This window comes from Aethina tumida, chromosome 2, assembly GCF_024364675.1.
Source record: "Aethina tumida isolate Nest 87 chromosome 2, icAetTumi1.1, whole genome shotgun sequence".
NCBI lineage: Eukaryota > Metazoa > Arthropoda > Insecta > Coleoptera > Nitidulidae > Aethina > Aethina tumida.
In genome coordinates this window covers 2002098-2024735 of record NC_065436.1, presented here as the reverse complement: position 1 = coordinate 2024735, position 22638 = coordinate 2002098, and the positions used below count along the sequence as shown (strand labels likewise).

Below are 22638 nucleotides of genomic sequence, written 5' to 3'. Positions count from 1 at the left end.
TGGGGTCAGGTATTATATCTTTTCTGCAGTACACAAATAAGACAAAAAACTTACAAATTATTTATTTCAACAAAGTAATGAACATAAACATACAAAAATACACTTTTACTTAACAGGCACAAACTGAACGAGTCGTTTTATTTTCCTTAAAAGTGCCTCTACTAATCCAATGTCAGATTCTGACTGGCCCTGGAAATAAAAAATCATAGATTATATAATCTAATGATATAATTTAGTAATTTACCTGAGCAGTCTCCAATAATTGTTTGCTGAAACTGTCGTTGAAAAGTGAGACTAATCCTTGTTTCAGTTCGCTGATAACGTCTGTGGATATTTTCCAAGTGGCTTCTGATGAGGATGCTAATGTAGCTAAAAAATGATCATTAAAACAATGGTTTAATTATCAACTAACAACTAAACTTACTATCAGCGTTTAAACTTGCGTTGGAATGAAGTAAGTACCCATAAGTCTTCGGTTTTGGAATTGCTTTGAGCATGTAATAGTCTAAATGCACCCAAATTATGAAGAGGGAATTTTCAATGATAAATGCACAGTACTCCATTTCCTTCTTCTTTTTCTCCAACCTCTCGGATATGATTTCGTAAGCCTTCTCCCTCTTGCTAACCAAATCCGTGCACATATCCAATGAGGTGTCGATCAAGTTCTTCAGTTCGGCCGAGTTCATCTGCGGAACCTCGGACAACCGACGCACCAGCATGTCGTAGGTGACCTTCTCCTGATGCTGATAGTTAACGGTGCTGAGCAACTGCTGGACAATCACACCCAACGACTGTTCCTGCTCCATGTTGGCGTTGGAGCTCAGAAACCCGTTGTAGCTCACTTTGTTCTGTCTGGAGGCTGCGGAGCTCATCAGCGGGTCACTGAGGGTGGGCAAGAACACGACCCCGACGCCGCTGTGTTCGATGCCGTGGTTGGCGATGATGTTCCTCGAGTAGCACAGGAGGTTGGCCATGATTTGCATGCCGTACAACAATCGGTCGGAGGTGACCGACTTTTTGTCTGAATTCGAGTCGTCGTCGGAGTCCACGCCGACGTTCAGTCTTTTGGTGTTGTCGTCTGAAAGGATGAACTTAGGAAGGAGGGCCAACATCAGTTTTTGAATGCGGAAGAGCTGCGCCCTATTATTGTGGACGATGTTGGGGTTTTCCAAAACGTTAATCAAGTCGTTGTTGGCGGTTCTAGAAAGGACGGACGTCAATAGAGCTAGTTCTTTCAGTGAAACGGTCGATAGGTCGGGGTGGCCGGACCTTAAAATCAACTCGACAACGTCCAGATGACTTAACAAGAAGTACATAACTTGAACCACTGCTGACTGGTTTTCAGTGCCAAGTGTGGTGAGGATTATGTTACAGATATCCAAGGTGGGCATCCAGATTTGCAAGTACTGTTGTTCAACTGGTGGCAAAAAGTCCTCCAAGTCTTCATTGTCCTCGTCTGAAGTCTTAGATATTTCCGGATGCAGGGTGAAGACGTTCATGTTACTAAAACAAGATAGCAGCTTGTGTTCCAGCAAAAGCTCAGCCCCGGCTCTCGTTCCGGCCACCCTGGCCAACAAAAGTATCTTCGCCAAGTATAAATACAAGGGCTTAATGTTGTCGGTGTTTGGTTCAAGCATGTTCCTTAACTCGTTGTCGCTGTCCAAAATACTTTGAATGATGTGCTTGAGGTAACCCTTGCCGGACATGTACAGAATCCAATTGACGTTGCCGGATAAAGTCATCAGATGACTGAAGCTGGACATGGCCAGAATTTTGCAGATTTCCTGCCCACCAATACAGTCGTGGCACAAAATTTCTATGAGTTTTTCGCCGAACGTGGACAAAATGTCGATCTGCACGTTAGAAGCTTCACTGCTACTTAATCTTGAGCTGTCCAATCTGCTCACGTAGGTGCTGTTTAAAATCAACGAAGAGGTGTCGATTTCACGCCGTTCGTTGGCGTTGTTGTTTAGCTGAAGGAACGTCACAAGGGCGGCATACAGGTTTATTCTTAGTTCCCCATCAACCACGTCTGAAATCATGATCCATTCAACCAAGTTCTCGACTATTTCCTTCAAAGTGTTGCCCTTGTATAACTGCAGCACGTTCTGGGCCACAGGGTTGTTCAAGTTGTGGTCCTGTTCGAACGTAATCCGGGACATATTCTCCAACTTTTGGTCCCTCAGGTAGCAGTTCTTTAAAGTGTCCATCATGAGGAGGATCGCCCCGGACAACAACCTGCTAACCTCCGGCAGCAACAAATTGATCAGCTTAACAACAGTTTTAAGTAAATTGCTGATCATGCACAGACAGATGAACTGTTGCTCGCTGGTGTTTAAGACCTCCGGCGGCATGTAAACCACCAAAACCTCTATGACTTGCCGCCAGGCGTTCACGAATTGGACCACAGCGGCACGTTTCTCGCTCCTCTTGTTCAATTCCAGGGCGTAGTTTAAAACCTTGGGTATCTCTTGGGTTATGGACTGTATTTGTCCCATCACCGCCGTTCCTTGCAACGTCCTCAGCTCCTCGTAGAGGATTTGGTGCAGCTTTTTCAAGTCTATCAGCTGGGGCACCTTGGCGTTGGTCTTCAGCTGGCAGCTGGCGAGCAAGTTGTTGAGCACGTTGCTGTCGAAGAACTCCCAGTCCGGCACCTCCACCGGGGGACTCTTAAAATCGAAATGGTCGATGAGGCTGGTCAGGAAGTTGGTGGTCTGCAGCTCCTCCCTCGGTTCCATTTGGGTGTCCTCCGGATTGTTGTCCTGCATGGTGAACGCGTCGGTCGTCTCGGCGTCCTCCAACGGTATGTTAACGAGGAACGTGCAGTTCTGCTTCAAGTACGACACCTGTTTGGCGTTGCACGACACTTTCAGCTCAATAGCCAAGGTCTTCATCAGCCAGGAGAACTGGTTGAACTCGTGCAAGCCGTTCTCGAGATGTTGGTGCGCCTCCTTCAGATGGTCCATGTAGAACCTCTTGTTCAGCCGCACGAACCTCAGCACCGGCCCGGAGGTCTTGCCGTTGGACGCCAGCAGGTAGAGCAGGTGGCAGGCGGACTCCAGAAGGACGGGCGTGTCGGACGTGGCCACGCTGCAGCCGCCGTTGCTTTCGATTATGGAGATGAGCGAGTGCAGGCAGGTCCTGGGGAAGTCGAGGACGCCGGGCAGCTGGAACTCGGTCCTGGAGATGTCGCGCTTCAGGTCGAAGCCCAGGAGGAAGTGGGCGAGGTTGGGTGCGTTGTACGACAGGCACAGTTTGATGAGTTTGAGGATTTCTATTTTGGTGGCGATGACCGTTTTCGGGTCGTCCTCGCCGGCCGAGTCCAGACATTCGACGAAGCCGGTCTTGACGGCCCGCTTCGACTCCTCGCACGACACCAGGATGTTGGCGAACTGATTGTGGGCGGCCGGCGAGCTGGTGACGTGCATCAGTATTTTCACGGCCATTCTGGCGTGTGACGGCATGTACAGTTGATAGGTGACGTACTTGGCGATGTTGACGCAATGATCCGGCTTGCCGCTGCGCCTGTTGATCGTCAGCAGCAGCTTGCCGATGCTCGTCAAGATTATGGAGGCGGACGAGTTGCCCAGATAATAAAAGAACTTGGGCTGAAGTGCCAGCGCCCTATGCACTATATTGAGGCAACACAGAGTGCAGTCTCTAAGTAAATTGTGTCCTTGGAACGACAGGTAGGTGTCGAACTGACGGTTGCCTTCGTCGATTATGTCCAAAATCACGTTCAACAACTCGGACTTGTTGTTCAATTGAAGCATGAGGTGGAAACCTGGCGGTGCACTGAATTCAGTGGTGGCACCCACGGATTTGGGAAAGTCGCCCACTTTCGGGTCGTACTGGTTCAACAGCTTTTCAAACAGCTTCAGACACAACAAGGCGACCTGCCATTTCTCCTGTGGGTGCCTGTAGAGGCGGGCGTGGAACTTCAGGAACACGGAGTTGATGATGAACGAAAGGTAGGGGTCGAAACCGGGCTTCCTGGGCCCCGCCCCCAGAGTCCTGGGAATACCAAAGTCTATGAGTACGTCCAAGAGCGTCAGCAAGGCCCTGGTGAGCGGGTACTCCTCCATTCGGGACTCGATCTCCTCCAATTCAGTCTGTATGCCCCTGGGTGCGTAACTCGAAGTAGTAGGGATGGTCATTAAGATTTGTGATGCCTCCAGGTTGCTCCACATTTGATAGGCGTTCTCTGATGAATTGGAAAGGGCGGCCAACGTCAACAACAAGTCGGCCTTTAGGGGAATGGGTACGGAACAACTGACGAGCCCCAGGAGGACTGTGAGGGGCGACCAGGCGGGATGTTCGCACAGAGCTAGACGTGAGAACTCGTCCTGTTCAGCCACGGTGCGTACCAGCAAAAGGACGGCGTGCAAGCCGGCCAGCTCGTGCGGGGACACGCCCTTGTGTATACCTCTGTTGCGGTAAACGGTGTCTGCCACCGGAGGCGCCTCCTGTCTCAAATTGGTGTAGTACTGAGTGAACGACATGAAGAAGTGATCCCACGACAAAGTGGGGGAGAGGTGCGACCCGACTTGCTTCAACATGTTAAAGCAGTGACGGGCAGTTTTCTGAGACGACGACAAACCGCTCAGCATCGTTATGTAGGGGACGAACAGGCACATTGGCAACATGTCTCCGGCTAAACGGACGAATTTGAACAACGAAACGGCCCGGGGGGGCGCCCTGTAGGATCCGTGCTCCCTGTTGTTGCCAGACTTGTTATCGTGCGGTGGCCAGTAGTCTTCTTTGTAGTTGGTTTCGAGCTGATCCTTGGAGTATAATTTGCCGATGCTCAGCAGCAAGAATTCGAAGTAACGGGGCATCGGGGGCGCCTCCAAGCCTTCGCGGCTGTACACCTGCACCGTCCTAGCAATTTCGTCGGCTTTCAAACGCAAATCCTTGATTTTGGGGTACATGTAGACAATAAAATCCGACATTAAGTTGTGCATCCTTTTGTACGTAAACGCATCCTTGTACAAAGTGTCGCTTTCGAGTAAGTTATTATACATAAACTCGAAACAGTTCAGTTCTATGGCCGCATCTATGAAAAATTCCTCCTTGTCGATCGCCTCTTGGAATTGGAAATTCTGCGGTACAACCTTAAGGGAGGCCAGACAAACGGACAATCCGAACGCCGCCACAGCTTCAATACCTTTGGAGTTCCATGAGGGCTTCTCTCCAGACAACGATTTAAATTCGTTCAAAACAGCAGGTATGTAGCCCTCATCGGCTAGTATGGGCAAAGACTGTACGACCTCCTCTCCGTCCTCGTGTGTGTGTAAAACACTCAAGTCCACAGCACACAGGAACGCCATCAGGAGATAAAAATTAACGTCGTCGATTTTTCCCGACGGTTCCTCAGTAGTTTTGGCCTCCTTCAGATAGTTAATGAGTGATATCGTGGCGTCTTTAGGCAGACCGGTTTGGGCCGACCAAGAAAATACAATGTCGGCGAGTATGTTCCTGATATCGTTGAACAAATCGGTCACCTGCCGTCTGTGCTTCGGGCCGCCCAACGCCACGTTTTGTTGCAGCAGTTCCATCTCCTTGGTCAAGTCCAACGTACGCAACAGTTCGAATATTCTGGTGAACAGTCCACCTTCCATGAGCTGGTTGGTGTAATCTGTTATGAAACTCTCCAGGTCCGGTTTCACTTTGACGCTCCACTGGACGCCGCTCCGTGCCTTTACCAAGTACAACAAGGTGGAAACGAGGGCCTTCCGGCCATCGTAGTAGAGTAGGACTGCCACCAAGCCTCTGGGCAGGGATGGGTAGTACGGCATTTGTATTTGGGCAGTGCACAGCAGATCCAAGGCCATGAATTCATTAATGTTGAACATGTCAGACAGGATGATGGCCTCCTGGTACAATTCTTTGGAGAGGATTTGATGACCGATGCCTTTGACTGTGATTCCATCCACCATGCCTTTCTTGAGTTCCTCTCTGCTTTTGGCGTTTTTCGGCTGGGCAAAATTACACAGTTTTTACTTATAATATTAGATAAAGACATATTAAATACATCACAAATTATGTAAACACAAATACTCAAACAATTATATGTAATTTACATCTCTATGATTACCATTAACTCAAGGAAGGTTTATTTACTTACAGCATTTTGTAGCATGGAGAAAAATGTTTGCTTGTGTTTTCTCAGGATGTTCTCCAATTCAACGTGTGGTAAACTGTCCCCATCCTCGCTCAGGTGTTTACAAACAATTGTCTTAAGTTCTCTGTAAGGGTTCCACAGATCCTCGGATTTGGACATAACCGCTGCAATCGTAATCGAATTTAATAATTATTATATCAAAATGTAGTACACTTTACCTTCACCCATCATTGTGTTGCTAACGCATGAAAACTGTTAATAAATGCACATGTAAATATTTTTAAAACTAATAGATTTTAAACATTGAGGTTATGAACCGGTAACTGACAAGCGAGGCCGCCAATTTCCTCTAATTTATTCTTCTTCTTCTTCTTGTTCTTATTATTTATATATGAAAATAAAAGAAAGGCCAATCAAAACATGCTAGTTATTTAAATAAATGTATGTGGCTGATGTAAATATATAAAGACATAACTTTTATTTATTTAGAACTATAATAACTTAAAACCTCGCTTTTAGAAAACTAGTTATTATATCCAATGGAAATTTGAGACGGGAGCAGCTGTCAAAGTTACGTGACGTTTACTGATAGTTTCCAAAACATTGTTATCGAAAATGTGTTTTCAGTTTGTGTGTGCAATGTCATGATAAATCCATCCCAAAACCCAATACGAAATGTTATCTAGTTTAAGAGAAAAGCTGTTTAATGTCAAGAAAAACGTCAACATTTTTAACACCAACGACGAGAGGCCCCAAAAGTGCAACACAAACCTGAATCCTAACGCAGGGGCGGAGATATTATCCAAATACCAAGACCAATGGGCGGAAATCCATAAATCCAACGAGGAGAATGCCGAAAGTGCGGCTAAAATGGCCGTGCAAATTGATGTGATGGCCAAACGAGCAATTAATGACAAATCGAATGCTGAGTTGATCACCTACATTTTGAAGCAAAGCAACTTGAGAACCAACATATCGAATTGTTTGGCTCAAATTCAAACACTCTATGACACATGTGAAAAGGTTGAGAGAGGCTTAATTGTGCTTGAAGATCTGATTGAGGAAAAAGAGTTTTGTAAGATAAAAAAGCAGCACAGTTTCCACTTGAAGCAATATGAATCAAGGCAACAAGGTAACATATAGGAATTTGACATTGTTAAACATTTAATTACGTGTGCATTATTATTTAGATGCCTTAGAAGAATATAAATTAACGTTGGAGAATGAGCACAAGAAAAAAATTGTTGCACATGAAGCCAACAAGAAAAAAGTTTCGGAAGAGAGGCAAAGGGTGTTTCAGGAAGCATTCAAAACTGATTTAGAAATTTACAAAAATTTGGGGACAATTCCTAGTAAGTTTCAATTAATTTAATAAGTAACTAGTGAATCTAATTCCTTATTTTAGAGGTGGAATTGCCTAAAAAACAAAGTGCCTTACTGGAAGAAATTCAATTAGATTATGATCAAAATGAACTGGATCAGTTTTTCAATGAGAATTAACCTAAAGTGCAATTTATTGGATATTTCAGAAGAACTATGTATACAATACATTTGTTAATGGTTTAAGGGAGATTTGCTGTAGGATTAAGAGATTCAGATTATATATGTATTTTTATATGGTTACTGTTATATTGTTATATTTAATCAGTTATTTGTATATATAAATTGTTTTTAAATAATTATGTATAATTTTATTGAATTTGGCCCAGAAATAAGTACAAAATCAAGTAAAATATGGACCTCAAAGCAAAATATTGAAATATTTTAAATAATTTTAAAGTCGTAATTGTTTCTAGTATAAACTAGAATCAATTTTAACTAGTTATTGTTGAAAATTGAAACTGGTATTGAAATATGAACTTCTTATCGTTCGTTCCTATTCAAATGACTGTTTGATTATCCTATCTCATAATAAGTTTTCAGTATTCCTCCGTCTCATGTTTATACGACAGTACAATCCAACTGTTTCCAGGACTGAAAGTGATTCGTCTGTGTCATATCCTCGACAAAAGAATGTCTCAACCAAAATACAAATCCTGTGGGTTGCACGACAAAGAATTTTTAAATAAAAGTTTTATTTTTAATATTTGTGGGAAAAATGTCAGAGGTATGTACGCATAATGTTCAATTTGAGCAGTTAGTTAATTCAAGCTTTAGAACTTGATTTAAAATTAAAAATTACTTCATCTTTTATCAGTATGCAGTAGTAGTCATAATTATAGCAATTTATTAAAGTGTATTAAAAATATGAGCTGTACTGTAAAAAGTGTTAATGTTTAATTAAATAACACAGATTTAAGCATTAAAATATATAAAAATAATATAATAAAATATTTAACATGTTGCTATAATAATGTCCACCACCGTATATTCATTTCCTTTAATTCGCCGGTGAATGTCCGAGACGCCGCGGCGGTGAGTCATCGCGTGGTAGGCAACGCAGATTGCACGGGGTCGCCGAACAAAAATAGATGTAAACACGAATGCCGTTCTAGTTGTTTGACAGTTCCCAATGGCTTCCCAAAGGGAGTCGCCGGACGACGACGGCTACCAAAAGTTCATACAGAATGCGAAGAACACGTCCTACGGCTCCAACATGCCGAGTAAGTAAGCGCAAACTATCCGAAACGCGTCCCCTTATCGCACTTATCACCGAACATATGACCGCTCAGTAAACAGTCCTAACGCCCACGTTCGTTAAGGCTCATTTTCGGATGGCCGCAGTCCTTAAGGAGGATTTCAAAAATTGTTTAACAATTGTTGCAACAATGATTTTCATACAGTTGGAACATGTTGATGGTACCGCAAAATATTGTCGCAGATTCCATAATATTGCGGGGCACGTATTAATCGACAATAATTTAGTTTAATAGTGCTCATTTACGTTAATTAATGATTTCAGATCCGTTGGAGGAAATGGGCTCCAGGTCCAGCCTCAGCAGGGAAAATGAAACTGAAGCTGATCATTGGGAGATGAATTATCATGAGGCTTCGATTTTTTTAGAGGTAACAACTCTCACTTGGTTACTTCATTGGAAATTAATTTCTAATTGTTTTGCACTAATAAATTACTGTGTTCACTGTTTACAAAACATGTTGTGTTGACTCAGATTTGCTGAATGTGTGATTAACTTATTCACATAATCGTTTTGCGTTTATCAAGCATATTGATTAAGTAGTTAGTTGACACTTTATAAATATGTGTTATTTATTAATAATATTATATATTTTATTTTATTAACTTAAAAAGTCTAAAGTTATATTTTAAACTACTACATTTATTAAATGGTTTGTTCATTGCCTTAATTTAAGATTACAAACAATTAAATTTTGAGACTGAGTCATTCATATATTTGATTAAATCATTTTCAAGGATAAACAAACGATGTATGTATGAAATAAGTTTGTTTTAGTTTTACCAGAATAAATTAAAACATACAATGTTAAATTATATGTAGTTCTAGTTGTAGTTTTGGACAAATTTAATAATTTTACAATTTAGGCAGAATAAACATACATAATGATGAACATTAAGAGTGAACACTTCAAATTTTTATTGTGTTCTTAAATTAACACAATTGTATTATGAAATTAATTACTTTAATTTTATTTAAAATGTGTTTCTTGTGGGTATTCAAAAATTTTAAATTAAACACAGTTTGCTATACAATTAAATATATTTATAATTAACATACATATACAAAATTTATTTTATTACATTATTATTATTATTTAACATAGAATATATACAATATATTACAATTAATAAATTTCAAAATTGCTTTATAATCTGAACTACACTGTTCTTTACTCAAAAAATATACATAAATTTTATAGAAAATAATACATACACAATAAAGTTAACATAAAATATACAAAAATTACAATTAAGAAGTATTAAGATTGGCTTATAATCTGAACAACTTTGTTTCTGTCCTCTTTACTAAGATTTTTATTTTTGTGTAAATAATACCATATATTGTTTGGTCCAGATTTATCTTCCCTGGGAATTTCTCCACCAACTTCAATGAAAAAAGATATTAAATGTAAACAATCTTTCGATATATACTCTAAGGCCAACTTTAACGGTGTAACTCCATAGAAATCTCTCTCATTTATTAGTTTTCGTCCATTTTTGATTAAACTAGGTTTTAATGTTGAAATCACCATTTCAATTTTTATTTTATTTTCATTTTTAAATAAATAGTGCAAAATATTTTGTCCATTCTTATCTCTCTTACAAATATTTGCACCATTTTCAATAAAATATTTATATAAATGTATAGATTCATCTTTCGTTTGTTCAAGAGCTACCATTAAAGGTGTGACTCCGAATATATCTTTTTCATCAATTATAAGTTGTATATTTCTGATAAAACCTGATTTTAATACGGATATGATATATTTAATGCCTTCATTATTTAAATTTTCGTTAAGGCTTAAGTAGTGCCAAATATTCTGTTCATCTTTATCTTTCTTGCGAATATTACAGCCATTTTCAATGAAATATTTAATTAATTCTACAGAATCATTTCGTATTTGTTGAACAGCCATCATCAACGGCGTGATCCCTTCTTCATTTTCTTTATCAATCATGTCTTGTGCTTTTTCACTGAAACTAGATTTTAATACGGATGTGATATTTTTAATGCCTTTATTGTTTAAATTTTGGTTACAACTTAAGTGGTGCCAAATATTGTTTCCATCTTTATCTTTCTTGCGAATATTACAGCCATTTTCAATGATATATTTAATTAATTCTACAGAATCATTTCGTACATGTTGAACAGCCCTCAACAACGGTGTGATTCCTTTTTCAGTTTCTTCATCAATCATGTCTTGTGCTTTTTCACTGAAACTAGAGTTTAATACGGATGTGATATTTTTAATGCCTTCATTGTTTAAATTTTGGTTACAACTTAAGTGGTGCCAAATATTGTTTCCACCTTTATCTTTCTTGCGAATATTACAGCCATTTTCAATGAAATATTTAATTAATTCTACAGAATCATTTCGTATTTGGTAAACAGCCAACATCAACGGTGTGATCCCTTCTTCATTTCGTTCATCAATCATGTCTTGTGCTTTTTCACTGAAACTAGAGTTGAATACGGATGTGATATTTTTAATGTTTTCATTGTTTAAATTATTGTTAAAGCTTAAGTGGTGCCAAATATTCAGCCCACGTTTATCTTTCTTGCGAATATTACAGCCATTTTCAATGAAATATTTAATTAATTCTACAGAATCATTTCGTATTTGGTTAACAGCCAACATTAACGGTGTGATCCCTGCTTCGTTTTCTTCATCAATCATGTCTTGTGCTTTTTCACTGAAACTAGAGTTTAATACGGATGTGATATTTTTAATGCCTTCATTGTTTAAATTTTGGTTACAACTTAAGTGGTGCCAAATATTGTTTCCACCTTTATCTTTCTTGCGAATATTACAGCCATTTTCAATGAAATAATTAATTCTACAGAATCATTTCGTATTTGGTAAACAGCCAACATCAACGGTGTGATCCCTTCTTCATTTCGTTCATCAATCATGTCTTGTGCTTTTTCACTGAAACTAGAGTTGAATACGGATGTGATATTTTTAATGTTTTCATTGTTTAAATTATTGTTAAAGCTTAAGTGGTGCCAAATATTCAGCCCACGTTTATCTTTCTTGCGAATATTACAGCCATTTTCAATGAAATATTTAATTAATTCTACAGAATCATTTCGTATTTGGTTAACAGCCAACATTAACGGTGTGATCCCTGCTTCGTTTTCTTCATCAATCATGTCTTGTGCTTTTTCACTGAAACTAGAGTTTAATACGGATGTGATATTTTTAATGCCTTCATTGTTTAAATTTTGGTTACAACTTAAGTGGTGCCAAATATTGTTTCCACCTTTATCTTTCTTGCGAATATTACAGCCATTTTCAATGAAATATTTAATTAATTCTACAGAATCATTTCGTACATGTTGAACAGCCCTCAACAACGGTGTGATTCCTTTTTCAGTTTCTTCATCAATCATGTCTTGTGCTTTTTCACTGAAACTAGAGTTGAATACGGATGTGATATTTTTAATGTTTTCATTGTTTAAATTATTGTTAAAGCTTAAGTGGTGCCAAATATTCAGCCCACGTTTATCTTTCTTGCGAATATTACAGCCATTTTCAATGAAATATTTAATTAATTCTACAGAATCATTTCGTATTTGGTTAACAGCCAACATTAACGGTGTGATCCCTGCTTCGTTTTCTTCATCAATCATGTCTTGTGCTTTTTCACTGAAACTAGATTTTAATACGGATGTGATATTTTTAATGCCTTCATTGTTTAAATTTTTGTTAAAGCTTAAGTGGTGCCAAATATTTTGCCCACATTTATCTTTCTTGCGAATATTACAGCCATTTTCAATCAAATATTTAATTAATTCTACAGAATCATTTCGTACTTGTTGAACAGCCCCCAACAACGGTGTGATTCCTTCTTCATTTTGTTCATCAATCATGTCTAGTGCTTTTTCACTGAAACTAGAGTTTAATACGAATGTGATATTTTTAATGTCTTCATTGTTTAAATTTTTGTTAAAGCTTAAGTGGTGCCAAATATTTCGCCCAAATTTATCTCTCTTGTATATATCGGCACCGATTTCAATAAAATATTTTATTAATTCTATGGAATCATTTCCTACACATTGAACAGCCCCCAATAATGGTGTTATTCCATGTATTTCTCCTTCATTAAGTTCATTTAGACCATAATTACATAACGTGTCAATAATGTTTTTTAATTCTATATTATTAAAGTGTTTGGAACAAAAACCCATATAATGCCAAATATTTAATTTATCAAATAACACAATGTTTGCACCGTTTTCGATGAAACTTTTTATTAATTGTGCACTATTTTCCCCAAATTTGAAAATATCATCTAGAGACTTTGCATAATCTTGCATATATTCAGATTCATCACTGCCAGAATGTAGTAAATTATCGTTATAATTCTCTAAAATATTACTTATAGGTCTTTTTAACCGAACGTTGTCTTTAAGCTTAGATCTTAGTTTCTCAGACCTCAGACTTAGTTTTTCAATTAATTTAACATGCGTGTTTCTTTCATCACAAATAATTTTCAACAACGGCTGAATATTATTGTTATCACAATTGTTAATTAAGTGTTTTGCTTCTTTAAGATAGGTACATATAGACGAAATTATTTCGTTGTTTGCTAAATTGTTACTTGCAAAATAATGCCAAATATTACAACTTCTTTTATCCACAATATCTAGACTTGCCTTATGTTTAGTTAAAATAGAAATGAAGTCAAGAGACTGTTTAGAATGTCCGTATTTTACTGCCAACATTAGAGGAGTTGTTCCATCTTCATTTACGGAATCAACGTAGGTAGAATCATGTGCTGTTAGAAAGTTTGATAACGTTTCAATGATTACATTGTTGGGATCATATCCAATGTTATATGCCAATTTGTGCAAAATATTTTCTTCATTTAGTTTCCTATAAACATCAGTTGCTTTATTTGTCATTAACATTGAAATTGAAGAAGCATATTTTTGTCCCTTTGAAAACACATTCCAATAATTAACTGCTGTTTCTAAAGCAGTTAACTGACCATTTCCTGCATTATAACGTTCGTTGACTTCGAATAAACCTTTCTTTAGCATTGTTTCCAACACCTTTACACTTCCTTCTCTGGCACAAATGTTACTTAAAAACCATTTCTCTGTCCTTTCATCTTCCACATTTAAATAATTGGAAAGCTTGTTTTGAAAGTCTGCATCAATGATTGTCTCGGTAAAGTTTCCACTTTGTTCTATTGAGTTGAACAAATGGGGATAATCATAAACAGCAGCGACAAAAATTAATTCTACGACGTTCTTTCGGTCGTCACAAGTGAAACATTTTGGGAATTTGGAAATCAGTTCTTCCAGAGAATCGAAGGACCTAGTTTTCGTGGCATAATCCCAAGGGTAATTATCCCAAACGTCTGTAGAGAATTGTGTTTGAGTCCTTTCGATAACAGAAATTAATTGTTGGAGGATATCTTGAAAAACCATAAATTCTGTTTCGGTTCTGTCTAAGTGAGATTGTAACGATTGGCTGTGGTGAAAATATCTTGAATGTATTTGACTATGGCGACGTCCGTATGACAAAGCTAAGTGCAACGGTGTTCTATTAAACTTATCCTTTTCTTGTAATTTTTCTAATAAAAGTTCACGATCCTGTTTTATATTTAATAGTGATTTAATTTGGTTAGACTTTTTCAATAGTATTGCTGAATGGAGTTCTAAATTTTGACAAATTATTATATCAAAAAAGTGTCTAACCTTTAGTAGATTTTCTTCTTTAAGTAACCGATCAATAACCAAAGATGAAAGTCTTCTTTTTCTTGCCAAATATTTAGCACATAAGAATTCTGCGTAAGTTCGATGAATAAATTGTGGTATATCGTTATTAAATCCGGTAATTATAAAATTTTTAACATTCTCATCTTTAAATTCCAATACCAGGGTCTTCCACTCATCTTCGTCAATCCCAAGATATTCTTCCGAAAACTGGGTATCCATCAATAATACACAAGCACTTTTTTCAGTAAGTAATTCATTTATTTTTTTTCCCTTATCAAATACATTTAAATGTTTTTCTATGAACTTTTCATACAGAAAGAGAACATTAATATTATCTATTTCTTCAAACAGTTTGTTAATATCCGAAAAAATTTCAACAACATGTTTCGTTTGCAAAGGAATGGTCATCAGAGATGATTTTATGTTTTTATTAAGAATTTCGATAATTTTGTCGACTTTTTCATCCTCCACATTGCCGTAGTGAAACTTAAAAAAATCTTTTTGATCTTGAGAAGTGAAGGTCATTAATGTGAAAGCCAAACACTGGCAGTGTTCAAGGATAGGCTGTAGCCGGTGCATTCTTGTTGTTATTATTACTTTTATGTGTAACGATGAAAAAAAATCGATGACTCTAAAATCTAACGGCGCTTCATCGAAGCCATCCAAAAGAAGGACAATTTTTCTCCCTTCTGTGTTATGCTTTAAAGCACTCTTAAAAAAATCCAGTGTTTGTGAATCTATAGTTTTGTCGTAATTTCCAGTGAATTTGTCAGCCAAATAGTCGGTCAGAGATGTCAGGTCTTGAGGTAAATTGTTCAATTCTTCACAAGTGTCTCCTAAATTCAAATAAATTGGTAACAATTTCATGTCAAATAGATATGACACAGCATTTTTTAGCAAATATGTTTTTCCCATCCCTGCATCTGCCGCAATAATGTTTACCATACTTAGATTGTCCATTATTTTATTTTCTGGAAGCTCCTCTTCTTGAAAATATTCTTCCAAACTTGATAATGGCCCTTTATATCCATATACCATATAATTATCTCCGAATTGTCGCAATAAACAGTAGTCACGATTAATAAACTTCATCTTTTCCTTTGTTTCAAACAAAGACAATTTGGAATTGATCACATTTTTGTTGGAATATTTTTCTTGGTCACCCAGATAAGTCCTAAAATCTAGTTGGGATTCGTCATTGTCTATTACAAAAAGGAAATTAGATGTGGTCAATACGTCCTTCTTTAATAATTTAATTTTTACTTTACGTGGTACATAAATGGGTGCTTCTTCCGCTATTTTATCAACGTCAAAGGAATTACATAACAAAGAAATTAACACGTCTGTTGTTATCTTGTTTATTGATGAAATTTCCTCACCGATAAATTCGTCCAACTTCCAAGTGGATTTGCCTATTTTGATATTAATTTGTTGCATAAATTCTTTCCTTGTAGCTTCATCGAAACTTGTTAGATCTCTAAGTATTGAAACGTTTGTTGGTGGTGCTTGTGAATGGTCGTTCACAATTAAAGTAACGGGTCCATCATCTTCAGCAACGAAATGGCTCATTGAAAAGTCAATTTGTTTTTTGAATTCACTGTAATTGAGTGCAATAGGTATTTGGCCGATTTGCCAAAGTGCAACAAACAAATGCTCAAAGATGTAAGGCGACTCATTTCTTTTTAGAAGAATTCCAACATCTTTAATTTGATTAACTTTGTCAAGAAGTGACTGGGGAATTTCTTCTTTACAATTAACTGCTGTATTAAATTCCAAGTTATCAAGCACGTTCTGAGTTATTATGTCAAGCAACAGATTCTTGTATTTTTCTGTTACAACAATTAATTTAAATGACAACAAATTTTTAAACAACATTGGATACTTATTTAACGTTAGGATTTTAGCGTCGTTAAACAACATGGCAGGTTTTAAGATGAACAAATTTAGAACTTTAAGTATCTCTTTTTTGGTAAAGGGTTTGGTTCGTCCAACAACAGCGTCTTCGAAATAGTCATAAAGTGCTTTAATTTGATCTATTTCAACTGTTCCATTCAAGTCGTTGAGTAACATGTCTTTATATTGATAGCAAGCAGATTGTTTAGAAAATATGTATAGGTTTTTGTAAAATTCTTCAGTGCCATTGGCCCCATTTTGGTGTGCAATTTGAAAAACTTCTCCCTTCCCAGTAAAAAATTTTTCATTTTTTTCATCTATGGGTAATTTCTTCATGTTTTTTGGAATTGGAACGTTTGCGTTGGATAGGAAAATAATTTTCAATTTGAAACCTCCTTCAATTTGCTTCTTGTACTTTGGCAAAAGTATTTTTTCGTAAGTACATTCGTAGTTGCCATATTCTGGTGTAATATTACACATCCGTGCTTTATGTTTAAGTTGTATAAAAGTCAGCAACTTGTCCTGACGAACTATAATATCGTCCAAATTTCCATGATCTTTTGCGTTGAACGTAATCGCAAAATCTTTAACAGTTTCGTCCTTTGCACAACAAATTGCCACGTGAGTTAAAATTACAATTTCATATCGATCTCCCATCTTTGCCGCTTTCTGAAATAAACATGTCACCGTAATTCAATCTAACTTACATCTATGAGGTGTCTAACAATTGATCTCAAGGTTGGAATCATAGTTTACAGCTGAAGAAATCTAAATTAAATCTAAAAATACACTTACCGGATCGCCCTTGGCGTCATCAAATTGGTCATCCTGTAAAATAAATCATTTCACATAAGCATTACTTGTTTTAACATAAAACATAAATCTCATAATTTATTTTGCCTCAAAAAAATATAGTAGATAACAGTGGTGGCCAGAGAAACTTTAATTAAACATTTTGGAACATATTTTATAAAAAGACTTCATTCAAATTTTGTCCTCATACGTTTTCTTTCTCACACATCTTAAAAACGATGGAGAATTCTTAAAACTCAAGATAATTGTTCCTTTGAGACTACTTTAAATTGAATTTTAATTGCATAAATATCTTCAATGCTCAATTTACATTATTTATTGAAATTTTTATTTTACATTAGTTTAAGAAATGATACTGTTCAGTATATTTAATATTTATGTCTGGAGTCACACCAAAAATCTATATAATATGTCTATGTATCCTGTTTTATACTTTATTGATAATATTATCACAAATTTACATTTTTTGCAATTTTAATTAGTATAATTTAAGAAAAATAAATGTCTAAACTTATATATGGGGTTCCAAACAGATTCATATTTTTTATTTTGTATTAAATGTCCAAATCCAATTTTATCTAAAATATAGATTAGTATAAATCACGAGTTTATGTGTCACCGTTGCAAAAATATCAATGATAGATTTTGAATATGCATTTTCCTTTCAAACAAATCAAAATAAATTAGATTGAGTCTCCAATCTGAATTTACACCGATGTGGCATTAAATTTATTTATTATTTAATATATTCTAATTAAGAAAATTTGTTTGATTTATGACTGTATAAAAAGTAAATAGGTAAAATAATTTATATAAACTTACTGGTTTATCATTTTCTGCCATATTATAGAAAGCCAAGAAAAATAAACAATTTTTAAAGAACAAAAATTTAATTAGAACACCTTTTTGATATGTTGATTTGACTGATTGATTATTTGTCTATCTTTCTTGAAGATAAGATTAATAAATATTTGCTGATAAATTACAAATTATATATTTCATATAAAACTTGAAATTTAGACTTAATTAATTTTTACACATACCTTTCTTAAATTGGCAGTTTTAATTGGAAACTCGAAGTAATTATTCCTTTAAGACTATTTAAAATTAAATTTGAATTGCATAAATATCATCAATACCCAATTTACATTATTTATTGAAATTTTGATTGCACATTATTAGTTTTAAAATGATACTGTTCAATATATTCAATATTTGTCTGAACTCACACCAAAAATCTATATAATATAAGCACTGTATCTATGTATCCTGTTTTAAACGTTATTGATAATATTATCACAAATTGACATTTTTTTGCAATTTTAATTAGTATAATTTAAGAAAAATAAATGTCCAAACTTATATATGGGGTTCCAAACAGATTCATATTTTTTGTTTTGTGTAAAAGAAAGAGGAAAACTGACTTAAATGTCTAAAGCCAATTTTATCTAAAATATAGATTAGTGTAAATCACGAGTTTATGTGTCACCGTTGCAAAAATATCAATGATAGATTTTGAATATGCCTTTTCCTTTCAAAAAAATCAAAATAAATTAGATTGAGTCCCCAATCTGAATTTACACCGATATGGCATTAAATTTATTTATTATTTAATATATTTTAATTAAGAAAATTTGTTTTATTTATGTCTGTACTTAAAGTAAATAGGTAAAATAATTTAAGAAACTTACTGGTTTATCAACTTCCGCCATATTATAGAATGCCAAGAAGAATAAACAATTTTTAAAACACAAAAATTTAAGAGGAACACCACAAATTCACACCTTTTTGATATGTTCATTTGACTGATTGATTCTCTGTCTATCTTTCTTGAAGATAAGATTAATAAATATTTGCCGATAAATTACTCATTATAGATTTCATATAAAAGTTTAAATATTTATATTATTTTATATGCAGAACATATACAAACCTTTCGAAATGAAAATATTGATCTAATATTAATTAATTATATTTATACACAAGAAACAGTTTGACGTCCAAAGTTTAAATTATAATAATCCCTTTCAGGAAGGGGGCAACAACGAAAAATTCGATTCCCATCCGAGACACCCGTCAGCACTTCCACCGTACTTACTCGTGCACAACTCATGGTACTACGGACTGGACCTCACATTCTCCATAGTCCTCATACTTTTGGCCCTGGTTGAAAAACCATCGGTTGAAAACTTCGAGTTGCCGGTCGCCGTGCACTCGACCATCGAGCTAGTGTCTCTGGGCGTCATCGCCATCGAGCTGGCCCTGAAACTGAGATGGATCGGCTGGACCACCATATTCAATCACAAGAGGACAATGATAAAGGTACTTGTTGAGTCGTGTTCTTAATGGAATTGTGCTTATTTTATTCGAATATTTTTCAGTGCATTACGCTTGTAATAATGTTGGTGGAAGCAATAACAGTTTTAATAAGACAATCGACGCATTTTCGTGTGACCAGATCGCTGAGGCCAATTTTTTTGGTTGACACCAGAGCCTGCGGCTCTGTGAGAAGATACTTAAGGCAAATTTTGCAATCTTTGCCTCCTATTTTGGACATGCTAATACTCATATTGTTTATTGTTTGTTGTTATGCCTTGTTGGGGTATTTTCTATTTGGGAACAATCCCAAAAATCTATATTTTCAAACTTTAGGCGACAGTTTTGTTAGTATGTTCGTGTTGTTAACGACAGCCAAGTAAGTTGATGTTTATTGGTGATTTTACATCCAAGACGTATTATTTTGTTTAGTTTTCCAGACGTCATGATGCCCTCTTATGCCAAATCAAAGTGGTACTCTATCTTCTTTATTTCGTACATATCCATAGTTTTGTACATAATCATGAACTTGGTAAGACCCGGAAACGCTTCCAAATTGTTCTCTAACATTCTCTAATCGTAGATGTTGGCCGTCGTCTACGAGACATTCACGGCCGTAGAGAAAAACAAATTTCGCAAGCTCCTGTTGCATAAGAGGCAGGCGTGCAAACTAGCATTTAGGCTACTGGTCAGCAGACAAACGCCGGACGGAATCAAGTTCAAGCAGTTCCACGGCTTGATGAAGTACTACTGTCCGCAATCAAGTAAGTCCCGGTTGGTGGTTTGAGCAAATCTCACACCGCCTGACACTAACTCATTCAAATTTCCAGGCTTAAGAGATGTGGTGCTCATATTCCGGTACTTAAACAAGTCAGAAACTGGCTATTTATCCGAGGAGGAGTTCTTGAACGTGTTCGACGCCGTGAGTCTCAGGTGGTACCCCAAAGACATGACCGATCCGTGGTTTTCGGCAGCCTGGCCGCCACTTAGGGCCCTGTGCAGGACCACGAGGGTCATCATCAGTTGGCCCCACTTTGAAAACATTATTTGTCAGTGACTAATGTGTAAATTATTGTACACTCACACCGCCATTTCAGATTTGTTGATTGTTTGCAATGGAGTCGCCATGCTGGCGAGGGTACTGGAGCCGACGCCCAACTTGGAAGACAAGGCGAGGGAGTTTTGTGCCTCCTGGGACACATTCCTCTTCCTAGCACGTAAGGACTTAAATCTTAAATACTAAGTTGTGCTAAGGTTTCACGTTTATCTTTCAGTTTTCTTCGTGGAAGCCCTGATGAAAATCATTGGGTTGGGCTGGGCTGAATACATTTCTTCTGGGTGGAACTTCTTCGACTTGTCGGCGTCGCTTTTGGCCCTAGGCGGAGCCCTGTTAATTCTGGCCAAGCCAGCTTACACGTTCGTGGTGATCCTCAGACCTATTAGGTTGTTGAGGGTGTTCAAACTTAAGAAGCGTTACAGGGATATATTCGGTACTTTGGTGCTGTTGTCGCCTTTGATGTGCAAGACTGCTATTGTCATGCTTGTTATGTACTACTTCTTTGCTATAATCGGCATGGAACTATTTGCGGACGTACCCTTAAAAAACTGCTGCGTGTAAGTACGGTACAACTTTTAATCAACAACAATAACTGTGATGGTGTTTCAGAAATACAACAGTGGAAGACTTCTACCACTTCACCCAAAATACAACAAACAGCGGAATTTACTATTACTATCTGAACAACTTTTCAAATTTGTTGACCTCAGGCGTGACCCTTTTCGAACTGACGGTGGTCAACAACTGGTTCATTATTATGGACGCGTACGCCTCAGAATTTTCCCCCTATTCCAGATTGTTCTTCATGTTGTTTTACCTATTGACTATGGTGGTGGTGACCATAGTCGTGGCTTCGGTGCTGGAGGCCTTCAGGTTCAGGATCCAGTACAAGAAACAGACTTCAAAACGTGACGAGGAGATGATGTTGCACGAGAAAATCATCCTCGACTGGCACTACATGCAGAGGCTCATTCAAGACGCCCACATGTTGGATGCTGCGAGGAAAGAATTCGCCTTTGTTGTATGTATAAAAGGTAATAAACAGTTTTGTGGGTGCTTAAATTTTTATTTTAGGATGTGTGTGCGTATATTGGGAAGCGTCGCAGGACAAGGGATGTTTTGGAACGTCACATGTATGCGACCGAAATTAACCAATGGTTGGAGGATGCCAAGAACGACGATGTTGGGCATTTGAACGCCCTCATTGAGGAGGAGGCGCAGCAAATCAACGTAAATTCGGAACATCTACGGATCAACTAACTGGGGATTAACGCTACGGCCCTTAACATATAGATAAATTATTTATTTTTGGCTAAACAACGTGCCAATTAATTTAGATATGGCCGTACTGTCCTCTTGAAATATTAGGTGCAATTATTTTTAGAGTAATTTATAAAAGGATTAACTTGCCCATACAAGTATTTAAGTCAATTATTTTTATTTTATTCGTAGTCAATCTAATAGTTGTTTTACACGCGCCAATTTATTGTAAAATTTTAAATTTATACTACCAACTTAAGAACAAAATTTGTTTACAAACGTACACGTGTTGCATATACTAAAATATCCTAACCTATAAATAAATATGTTGCCCACCCTGGTAAAAAATGTTTACCTACAAATTGAACAGTAAATTAATGTGTGTAAAATAATTTCTGAGCACAAATTTATATGATGGATTATTTTATTGTGATACATTTTTATTTATTTCATTTCCATGTAACTAAAGCACTAATTGTAAGTGATAACCAACAGAGATTTTAGCTATTAATTAGTACCAAAACCTTTATATTAACTGAGCTTAAAAAATTGTATTATAGAGAATTTAGTAACTTAGTGTTATGTATACTAAAAAAGATAGTATTTAGCTCGTTAAATATATTTTTACCAAATGACCATCAAGCATGTTACCATTGCAGGAAATATATAATTTTATTGTTACCTTTTTGGTTCAAAATGTAGGAGTGAATAATTGTAAATTGTGATATAATTTATGGTAAGTTCATTTACATTTGTAGTATACATTAATTTATTAACAGTAATAAACGTTTTTTTGTAAATAATTT

General features: G+C 36.5%; 3 protein-coding genes across 4 annotated transcripts; 2 read left to right on the top strand and 1 right to left on the bottom strand.

Moving 5' to 3' along the window:
• Nucleotides 1-46: 46 nt before the first annotated feature.
• Nucleotides 47-6465, bottom strand: LOC109604969 (nuclear pore complex protein Nup205). Its single transcript, XM_020021523.2, has 5 exons — nt 6343-6465; nt 6128-6288; nt 425-5978; nt 245-369; nt 47-189 (listed from the first exon to the last, which is right to left on the bottom strand). Exons 1-5 carry the CDS (start codon nt 6353-6355, stop codon nt 106-108), a joined length of 5937 nt encoding a protein of 1978 aa, XP_019877082.2. The 5' UTR covers nt 6356-6465; the 3' UTR covers nt 47-105.
• Nucleotides 6466-6692: 227 nt separating this feature from the next.
• LOC109604967 (dysbindin protein homolog) lies at nt 6693-7804 on the top strand. The gene is made up of 3 exons (XM_020021521.2): nt 6693-7256; nt 7315-7476; nt 7530-7804. Exons 1-3 carry the CDS (start codon nt 6800-6802, stop codon nt 7622-7624), a joined length of 714 nt encoding a protein of 237 aa, XP_019877080.1. The 5' UTR covers nt 6693-6799; the 3' UTR covers nt 7625-7804.
• A 711-nt stretch (nt 7805-8515) lies between these two features.
• On the top strand, nt 8516-22635 carry LOC109604970 (two pore calcium channel protein 1-like). 2 transcript variants are annotated; one of them, XM_049962902.1, is made up of 11 exons: nt 8516-8727; nt 9027-9130; nt 19231-19521; nt 19581-19894; nt 19948-20047; nt 20099-20279; nt 20346-20564; nt 20613-20732; nt 20790-21129; nt 21182-21593; nt 21647-22635. In XM_049962902.1, the coding sequence occupies exons 1-11, from the start codon at nt 8637-8639 to the stop codon at nt 21830-21832; spliced, it is 2358 nt and encodes a 785-aa protein (XP_049818859.1). In that variant the 5' UTR covers nt 8516-8636; the 3' UTR covers nt 21833-22635. The 2 variants fall into 2 exon arrangements, with proteins under 2 accessions (XP_049818859.1, XP_049818861.1); XM_049962904.1 differs by lacking the exon at nt 8516-8727 and adding an exon at nt 8745-8963.
• The last annotated feature ends 3 nt before the right edge of the window (nt 22636-22638 follow it).